The following is a 10,590-nucleotide window of genomic DNA, read 5'->3' on the forward strand; positions in this document are numbered from 1 at the left end:
TTTACAAAATAAGTCACATTTATTTGCATTTAAGACTTCACCATTTGGTAAACTACCCTGTAACCCTACCTCTGCATCCTCAGCTTCCACCACTCTCGAGCAGCCAGGGTTTTCATGTATCACCAGCCCTTCTATACCTTTATCAGAAACCAGGCAACATCCCAAACTGCTCCCATCTCTCACCATCCAAGTGTCAACCAGACTTCAGGTCCTCCCTGGATCTGCCTCCTGAACCCAAGTCTCTGTCACCATCCCCAAGGCCCGGCCTGAACCTCTCATCATCTCTTGACAATCACAGTGACCCTCTGCCTCTCTCTCTGCCTACTGTTTTTCTCCCTTTCCCTCCTTCCTCTACCCAGTACCCAGTAATCTTCCTGAAATCCAAATCTAATTATCCAATGCCTTCCCACAACTTCCAGGATAAAAATCCAACCTCCACAGGTTGTGGGCCCTTGTGGTCTGGCTCCTGCCTTCTTAGATTCTAAACAGGTTAAGCAATTTTCCATGTACTTCCTCTGTCCCAGTCACCCCTTCCGGATTTCCTGGTTAAAAAAAAAAAAACATCAGCTCAGATATCATGTCTTACATAGACTCCGACAGACTCTGGTCAGCCCTTATGTTTCCGTTATGTTGTATTTTTGCTTTATGAGAGCAATTATTTCACTGGGCCACTAAACTATGAAGCAGACAGTGGCCCAAGAAAAAAATCCAGAGCTGGATTCAGGCCACTCACACACGACCAGCTTCCACCAAGGTACTCACTTCCTAGTTCCTGGGTGAGCTCCAGAACTGCCTTTTCTCTTCCACCCAGAGGGAAACTCACATTAGATGGAATTCACTTAACAAAAGGTAGTCTATGTTTATTTAGAGTCACAAGCAGTTGATTGACTCAGTGTGACTCAGACCACAAAGACACCATTTCTCCTTCACTCCATTCTGGGTCCTGGGCTTGGCTGGGGCCCAGCATGGCAGGAGGGCTGCCTGAGGCCCCTTCACAGGTTCACAAGCTTCTCATTGAGGGCAATTTGTGACTGTGTGAGGTTGGCCAGATAGGTCACCATCAACAGGTCCTAGAAGAGAAGGAATCCAGGATGAGTGTGGGGCTGGGTAGAGAGTAAGCAGAAAGGCTAGCCAGCTGTATGATGGACACTGAGGGTAAGGCAGTCCTGGGCAAATGAAAGCTGGGAGAGGCTGGTCATGAGGAGGAGGAAGACAAAAAGGAAATGCCTGAGAACACCTTCTCATCTCTGACACACCTGAACCATGGGAAGCACAGAAACGGCAGGAGGAGAATCTGAGCACCTGTGCTTTCTTCCTCACAGCTAGGACTGCAAGGGGGCCAAAGGTGCTGCCCTGCCTCCTCTGTCCTCTCCAGGCCACCTCCCCCACCCCCTTTCACACGTGTGTGTGCTGAGGCACAGGCTCCCAGAAGCCCAGGGACGGCACTCACGTTGATGTTGCTGTTGAGCATGGTCTCGAAGTCCTCGGGAACTATTTTGGGTACTTGGTTAACCAGACTCATCAAGAAGCGGCCCACGGTATTGTCGGCTGACACCTTTCCAGACTGAGCACCAAAAGAGTCAATGCAGCACAGTTAATTCTTGTCTCTGAGACCGTGGCTTCGCCAGTGCAGCCCCTGCCGCCCCACAGTGGAGACCACGCCCTCCTCCTCCCGTCCTCACCAGCACGTCCTCCGCATACTGCAGCACTGTGCTGAGGGCGTCCTGGATGCGCGCGGAAGCCCCGCCCACTTGCTGCAAGTCACTGGAGAGGCCGATCACCCGGTTGGGGCTAAAACAGGTCTTCATGATCAGGTCAACTGTGGGAGCGGGTGGGGTAGAAGAGACAGAGAATTCAGCCATCCCATTAGAAAAGCGAACTCTAACTGCCTCCTTCTGGACTCAGTCAGCTTCCCCAAACTTCCCCCACTCTGCCCTTAGTAGCTTTTCTTCCTTCTAAGAGAGTTCAACCCCTGCACCCAGGATGCTAATCACTGGTTTTGGTCTTATATGAATGGCCACGTAGCCTCTGGGGCTGATGATTTGCCACCTCTAACAACTTCTCAAATAATTCCTTGAGTCCCATACAAACCTTAGATCAATGGTTGCTCTTAACCCACCCAAGGTCCTCCATCCTTGTTATATAGAAATCCCCTCCCTTGAAAAATGTCCAGGACCTAGAAATGGGGAGGTCACTTACCTCCAATGCGTTCAGTGTCGTAATATGTGTATTTCACTGTCAGAGGGGTGAACATCACCCCCATGGTCCTCCCAGGAACACCCATTAAAGTGCTGGGGAGACAGAAGTCAAGGTTAACAGATGGCTTTGGGGGACAGTTTCCATGTTTGGTCCCGGCTGGGAAAGCAGTCATATCAAGAGTATGGCTTCCAAGGTTCTGATATGAGAAGGTTGGACCAGATGAAGCCCAGAGGTCTAAAGAGAACAAGCCACTTTTCTCCCTTAGCTCTTTCCACACACCAAACTCTTGGCCTGAGAGAATGGACTCAGCATTTGGATGGGGCCTGGACCCTTTACAGAGGATTACTTCACACACTGAAATCTCAGTGAAGAGGACAGGACACTGAACATCCCTGTGGAACTGGGTGCCTAGACATCCTTCCCCACAGAAAGAAGTGACAGGACAGGTCTCTTCTGGGACCGAAAAGCACTCATCAGCACTGAAAAAAAAAAATCTATTCTGGTCCATCAAGATTAGACTGGGTGCAATAATTAATCTCAGTAAAGGTGACTGCCTTTACTTAGTCAACTATCCACTTTCGTTGGATCTGCAGGAGTCTGAAATATTTGGAAAGGCTAAGAAATCAGGCAACAGCTTAGAGTTTAGTGGTACAATAACTGGCTTGTAAGAACTGACATGCACCACCTCTGTCCCACCACATAATGGTTAACCAGTCACTTCAGTGTCAGACACAGAAACAGCACAAAGTTAAGTGTTGTAAGAGACGCACTAACAGAGGGTGTCATTCCAAGGAGAAAATATAATCCTTTCAACTCCTACAGCCGCCACTTTTCTGGCATGCCACTACAGCCTTTCCCAACATCCCCCATCACCCAGCATTCCAGCTGCCTGCAAGCTCAATGTGCCAACAGAACAATGTTACTGTCATTCAAACTGTACTATATCCAGGATTAATAGACATGTGTAAGGTAAGGACAGCCATTCTTTAATCTGTACTGCCCTGTGTTCTATGCACAGTTTTAGGAATAATGACAAAAGGGCAATTCAGAAATTCCAATGAACATGGAGAAGAATCCTGGCCAGCACACCATGTGAGGATCGGCAGTAGGAGCTGTGTATGAGTTAACTTCTAGAAAAGATGACAAGAAAGACAAGCTTGCTCAAATACCTAAAGGGCTGCCCTTGGAAACTGGCTATGAGCAATGAGCAGAAGTCTGGGCAGGCAAGGGTCAGCGAGTGGTAACTTCAGGGACAGTTTCTTTCTGAGTAAAACCTCTCCAGTGATAACTGCCGAGAGTGAGGCAGGGGCTTCCTTAGGAGGCAGCAAGTTGCACACTGAAGGATGACACCGGCATGGGGTGCAGGCGGGTGTCACCCAGGCTTAGCATGAACAAAGGAGCCTTCATGCCCTTGTGGCCCAAGCCCCCGGTCACCTGACGTAGGCCTTGATGCTCATGCGGCCGTTCTGGAGGCTGGTGTCCACCGTGAGGTGAATGGGATTGGGGGCTTCTCGGCTATAGTACTCATGGATCAGCACTGAGTGCTCCGTGATGTCATGGCCTGTAGCGTACCTGGAAAACGGAAGACTTGTGGACTCATGTCTACATGTGACATCAATACTAAACAGGATGGTGGCATGGGTGTCTCTGGGTACCTGACACCCTTGTAGTGTTATACCCCCAGGGACAACATTGAGGGGAAAAAAAAAGCACGCTGATAGTTTTATTAAATCAATTAAAACAAGGCTGACTTAAAAGCTCATGAAAAACTCTAAGTCACCAGCGAGGCAAAAACGACTCACTCAGAAGCTGCAGCTCAAAATGAGTATTCCTGGCCTCACAGGATCAGAAGTGCCAGCAAAATACACAGAATTCCTGGCTCCTTGAGATAACACACATTCAGTGCCCTGTCTCCGAAAGGGGAAGTACGATAGCTAGTCAGCTGGCAAAAGGTGCTGGCGATCAACCACTGAGACATTCCACCCCCGTCCCAACTCACCAGCCCAGGATGAGCTCGTTTGGAGAGACTTTCTTGTGCAACTCATACATGTTCTTAGCAAACTCCATGTCAACAGCCACCTAATAAGAAGGGCAGGAAGAAGGCTAAGAAGCCACAAGTCCTCAGCAAAATGGGTGAAGAGGACGAGGCCACTCCCAACAAAGAGAAGAGGCCCGGTAAGTGTGTCCAAATGGAACAAAGCTCTTTGAACTGCAGTTCTAGTTATGAGCATGGCACACTTAGTGTAGGAGGGCCTCACAGACAGCCTGGCAAATGAATAGCTATAGACCTTATGGGGGCCTCAAATCCCCACTCACCTCATCTTCTGACTCATTGTGTGGCACTGAAAAGCAATTGGTGACTTCCACTGAGTGCTTGTCAACGGTTCCTGTGGGAGAGAACAGTCCAAGTGTTAAAAAACCTGGGCTTCCAACTGTCCCAAACGCTTTCAAGAGGTCTCCTCAAAGTCAAGGAACAACAACAAAAATCCAAACTGGGCTCATAAGCTCCCAAGTTTCAGCCATGTGCTCCAATGGAAGCTGGATTTTCCAGAGAAATGAAACTCCAGAGTTATCGCCAACTCTCTTCTTTAACGATCAGCAAACAGGGTCTATTCTTCCTTCCCAGGGCCTCCTTTTGCCTCACTTCCTGCTACCTGTCCTGCTCCAGATCTTTACTGTAAGATCTTCGTCTTTTGGCCTCTGGACTTTCTCCTTAATATAATTTCACCTGAGAGCTGCCTGGAGGATTCCAACCGTGTCTACGTAGACCACTCATGTAGTAGCCCATCCTCAGAGCACACTTTTAGGGAGCTTCCCCTGTACCTCCCTGCAGCCATATGGTCCCAGTTATAACCTTAACCCTACCATCATCCAGAAAACTTCTCCCTGTGAACCCTAAACATCACACCACAAACTTTTATTTTCCTAGTTCTGATATTTTTATTCCTGCTACATTGTTTCTTGAGCTCACTAAGACTCCCAGTCCCCGGATTGCTCCATGGATTGCTCCATTTTTACTCTAACCTACTAGCCCCTCCTGCTAGGCTTCCAGACTACAATGTTGCTCCCCACCAATCAGTATCTGTTTAATCCCACTTCACTGTGGTTTCTGCCCTCTTGGCTGAAACTATATCCCCAAACCCAATTATACTTTTTATTTTTAATTGAAGTACAGTTGATTTACAATGTTACAAGTTTACAGAAAAGTGATTCAGTTATACTTGTATATACACACATATTCTTTTCCAGATTCTTTTCCATTAATACTAAGTATAGTTCCCTATGCTATACAGTAAGTTCTTGTTGTTTATTTTATATTTAGCAGTATGCATACATACTCTTTATCTTATTTGACCTCTTGTCAACAGACTTGACCACTCTGAGCTTCTGAAATACTGAAGTCTTCTATATTTGCATGCCATTATGGCACCCTTCTATTACAGCATTTATCACATTATACTCCAGTTACTTGCATATAAGAGTATATCTTCATCTTGAATCTAAGGTTAAGAGTAGCATTCATTTTATCAGCTTTTGAATTCTAAGTATGTAATAGTTTTATGGTACATAAAAGGTACTAGTGATTTAATTTAACCAAATGGAATACGTCTCATGAATTGCTTTCTAACTTAAAATTTCTAAGTTCTTAGCAAGCAGAATCTGTGCTTCACTCTTCAGCTAGCATCGTACCATGATTCCATTCTGGAAGAGGAGCTGAAAATCTAGATTACAGTTGGTCTAACTTGGGTCACTGTAATATTTGGGGGCACCTAATAAAAACATCTATTTCTGCTTTATTGACTATGCCAAAGCCTTTGACTGTGTGGATCATGGAAATTAGTCTGAGTAAACTCCGGGAGTTGGTGATGGACAGGGAGGCTTGGTGTGCTGCGATTCATGGGGTTGCAGAGAGTCAGGACGCGACTGAACTGAACTGAACTGAATACAAACCTATTTCTGCTTTATTGACTATGGTAAAGCATTTGACTGTGTGGATCATGGAAATGAGTCTGAGTAAACTCTGGGAGTTGGTGATGGACAGGGAGGCCTGGTGTGCTGCGATTCATGGGATTGCAGAGAGTCGGGACATGACTGAGCGACTGAACTGAATTGAACTGAATACAAACCTATTTCTGCTTTATTGACTATGCCAAAGCCTTTGACTGTGTGGATCACAATAAACTGTGGGAAATTCTGAAACAGATGGGAATACCAGACCACCTGACCTGCCTCTTGAGAAACCTGTATGCACGTCAGGAAGCAACAGTTAGAACTGGACATGGAACAACAGACTGGTTCCAAATAGGAAAAGGAGTACATCAAGGCTATATATTGTCACCCTGCTTATTTAACTTATATGCAGAGTACATCATGAGAAACGCTGGGCTGGAAGAAACACAAGCTGGAATCAAGATTGCTGGGAGAAATCTCAATAACCTCAGATATGCAGATGACACCACCCTTATGGCAGAAAGTGAAAAGGAACTAAAAAGTCTCTTGATGAAAGTGAAGGAGGAGAGTGAAAAAGTTGGTTTAAAGCTCAACATTCAGAAAACGAAGATCATGGCATCCGGTCCCGTCACTTCATGGCAAATAGATGGGGAAACAGTGGAAACAGTGTCAGACTTTATTTTTTGGGGCTCCAAAATCACTGCAGATGGTGACTGCAGCCATGAAATTAAAAGACACTTACTCCTTGGAAGAAAAGTTATGACCAACCTAGATAGCATATTCAAAAGCAGAGACATTACTTTGCCAACAAAGGTCCGTCTAGTCAAGGCTATGGTTTTTCCTGTGGTCATGTATGGATGTGAGAGTTGAACTGTGAAGAAGGCTGAGTGCTGAAGAACTGATGCTTTTGAACTGTGGTGTTGGAGAAGACTCTTGAGAGTCCCTTGGACTGCAAGGAGATCCAACCAGTCCATTCTAAAGGAGATCTGGGTGTTCATTGGAAGGACTGATGCTAAAGCCGAAACTCCAATACTTTGGCCACCTCATGTGAAGAGTTGACTCATTGGAAATCCCTCCCTGATGTTGGGAAGGATTGGGGGCAGGAGGAGAAGGGGATGACTGAGGATGAGATGGCTGGATGGCATTACCGACTCGATGGAAATGCGTCTGAGTAAACTCTGGGAGTTGGTGATGGACAGGGAGGCCTGGTGTGCTGCGATTCATGGGGTCACAAAGAGTCGGACATGACTGAGCGACTGAACTGAACTGAACTAAATACAAACCTAGGGTGGAGAATTGAGTATTGTTTCTTACCATACAGTCCATGGGGTCGCAAAGAGTCGGACAGGACTGAGCGATTAACATTTTCACACTTTGGGAGATTATGAGTAGAGGTGAGGGTGGGGGTATAGGATGAAGGACAGAGTGAAAATTTTTCCTGGGAACCTGCAAAATGAGTGGAACTTAAAGGAAAAAATAAAGGAGAACAAGCAAAGAGAATACAAAGGCTTGGTTTGAGATAGCTATGGGAATGTTTGTAAGATAATGGATCAACTGAAGTTTCCATAAAATGCTACACTCTCAAAGATAAGAGAGAGAATGGGTGTGTCAGGAGTGTGCTTGATGTGGTGGAGGACAGCAACCAACAGCTGCTTCATACCTAGTCTGTGTCAGCACAGTTAGATGTCTTCAGCAAGTCCCTGAAGGTAAGAGACTTTCCTAACGTTTGCATAAGTCTGGCTACAACTATTGTCCTCTTCTTAATACACCAATTGTCTTTTACAATGGAAACTATTACAAGTTCAAGGGTTAAGAAACAGAAACCATAAATGTGACTAAAGTGGAATCACAAAAGTGCCCCATATCTGTGATCAAGATGGAGTGAAAATTAATTTGATGGGACCAGAAGTCCCCAGAGAAAAGAATACATTGTCAGAAACCCCTTTTTATGGTTTCTTGGTTTTACTCTAACATAAAATACCCATTCCTCAAATTTGGAACATGGCAGGGAAAAACGTTATTTCTCCATGTGATCGTTAATACAAAGAATAGATTTGTATTGTATTAATTGTTTGTGTCCAAACAAAGAATCAGAGTCTACACTGGGGGAACGGGGGTCTATATTTCACTGGTGACTAGTATTACAGCGAGAAAAGGAGGATCAGGCTTAGACGTTTAAGAAAGCAGAATATTGAAATTCAAATGGGTTCCTGCCAAACTGGTTAGCTGCTGAGAGGGATATCTTTCTATAGATGTCCCCACTCCGTTGCCAACTAGTTAGAAAAAACTTCTCGGTTAACACTTGGAAAATAAAGACCAGTAGTAGCTAAGGGGGAAAACTTGGTCACTGGGTTTAGGGAGTCAAAAGGTTTTTGACGTCCCAGTAAGGGTGTGAACACATTTTTCGTCGATCGGGACTAGTAACACTTGAAGTGAAATGTTACTGTGAAGATTAAAAATAAAACGTGAGTCACTTGGCACACGATACTTATTCAACAAATAACTACAAGGGAGTGAGAAGAGAGGGGAACAAGATAAAAGGAGGTGGGAAGTAGAGGAGAACGTCAATTTCCCCTGACCACTCACCCAGCAGGGTCCCGATAACTCGGGCAGCTCCCTCGTTGCGTCGCTCGTAGCTGTCCACGATGGAGGCCAAAATGACCGGGTGCAGCCGGACCACGCGGCCGCCGGGGAAGGGGCCTGGGAGAGCAGGGCCTGACAGAGACTGTGCGGGGGTCTGCGCTGGGGCTGGCGCTGAGGCCGGGGTCTGGCCCGGAGCCGCGGTCGTAGCCGCTGCTGCTGCCGGGTCTGAGGATGACGCGGGAGCCGGCGATGGAGCTGCAGCCGGAGCCGGCGATGGAGCCGGGGCCGAGGCTGAGGCTGGGGCTGGGGCCGGGACCGGGGCCGAGGCCGGAGATGAGGCCGCAGCTGGGGCTTCGGATGGGGTGGCGGGAGGCGCGCTCGCCGGTACTGCCGGTGTGGCCATCTTGTCGAGAGAGAAGGAGCGAGGAGCGGAAGGGAGCGAGTTGGAGAACATTAGGAGCGCCATAGGCTGAACCTGCACCACGTGAACTAGGTGCTTCTGCTTACTGGCTACTGATGATGCTTCTCAGAGCTACAATTTCCTGCTCTGAGTTTGTGCTCTTTGATTTTGGTCCGATGCGCACTCAGAGAGACTCAAGCTAAGTAGTTCCGAGTAAACTTGGGACCGCCCTGGGAGGAGAGAGACACTGCCACCAGATGGAGCCATACAGCGGTGCAAAGGTCGCAGCTGGCACTTCAGTGGGATAATTGGCATTAAGGAAAGAGCTTTGTTCTTGACTGCATCCTAAGGTGTCCATACAGTGTGTCATTCATTAAACAATTTGAATATGAGCCAGACACTTTTAGGAGATATCAGAGAGCAAAACAAAGACCATTGTCCTTGAAAAGTTTACGTTCTAGTAGAGAGAGACAAATAAGTATTTTATAAATGTGTTAGTGAAGAGGAAAAGTTAAAATTTTACATAAACTCCTGCTCGTTCTGCCTCTGTAACTCAGTTTGCTCCTTGCAAAGTCTGGGTCATGTAGGTCATGTAGCCTCAGAAAGTGAGGACTTAAAATACTAGGAACTGGAGCTTATCTCACGCACCCTTGTCCCGCTCTTTGCAATTGCCCAGCCCCTGCAATCCTTCTTAATCACGCCTGCCTATGTAAAGGTCAGCCATTCAGCTCCCCGTTTTGACCCCTATTCCTGTGCGTGTGAAACGCCTTAGTTTAAATCAACCTGTCTGTCTATAAAAACTCTGTAACTCCTTTGTTCAGGGCTCAGAGCTTGGACTGTTAACTCCTCAGGGCCTGCTGGCTTAACAAACCTGAGTTCTCCAACTCTCCGAGTGTGGTGCTTGGTTTATCCATTACTGGTTTCTGCAACACTACGTGTGGAAGGAGCTCTGATCCTCACTCCTTGTGTAACTTTGGGGAACCTCAGTTCTGTCAGTCAGTTCAGTCGCTCAATCGTGTCCGACTCTTTGCGACCCCATGAATCGCAGCACGCCAGGCCTCCCTGTCCATCACCAACTCCTGGAGTTCACTCAGATTCACGTCCATCGAGTCAGTGATGCCATCCAGCCATCTCATCCTCTGTCATCCCCTTCTCCTCTTGCCCCCAATCCCTCCCAGCATCAGAGTCTTTTCCAGTGAGTCAACTCTTCGCATGAGGTGGCCAAAGTACTGGAGTTTCAGCTTTAGCATCATTCCTTCCAAAGAAATCCTAGGGCTGATCTCCTTCAGAATGGACTGGTTGGATCTCCTTGCAGTCCAAGGGACTCTCAAGAGTCTTCTCCAACACCACAGTTCAAAAGCATCAATTCTTCGGCGCTCAGCTTTCGTCACAGTCCGACTCTCACATCCATACATGACCACTGGAAAAACCATAGCCTTGACTAGACGGATCTTTGT

At 46.9% G+C, this 10,590-nt stretch overlaps 1 protein-coding gene across 1 annotated transcript; it reads right to left on the minus strand.

The window, feature by feature from the left end:
* Positions 1-834: 834 nt before the first annotated feature.
* On the minus strand, positions 835-9,153 carry EIF3F (eukaryotic translation initiation factor 3 subunit F). Its single transcript, XM_002693065.7, has 8 exons — positions 8,737-9,153; positions 4,516-4,586; positions 4,199-4,278; positions 3,634-3,771; positions 2,200-2,291; positions 1,683-1,819; positions 1,451-1,564; positions 835-1,070 (listed from the first exon to the last, which is right to left on the minus strand). The coding sequence occupies exons 1-8, from the start codon at positions 9,134-9,136 to the stop codon at positions 993-995; spliced, it is 1,110 nt and encodes a 369-aa protein (XP_002693111.2). The 5' UTR covers positions 9,137-9,153; the 3' UTR covers positions 835-992.
* Between the last annotated feature and the right edge of the window lie 1,437 nt (positions 9,154-10,590).

Source organism: Bos taurus, chromosome 15, assembly GCF_002263795.3.
Source record: "Bos taurus isolate L1 Dominette 01449 registration number 42190680 breed Hereford chromosome 15, ARS-UCD2.0, whole genome shotgun sequence".
Lineage (NCBI taxonomy): Eukaryota > Metazoa > Chordata > Mammalia > Artiodactyla > Bovidae > Bos > Bos taurus.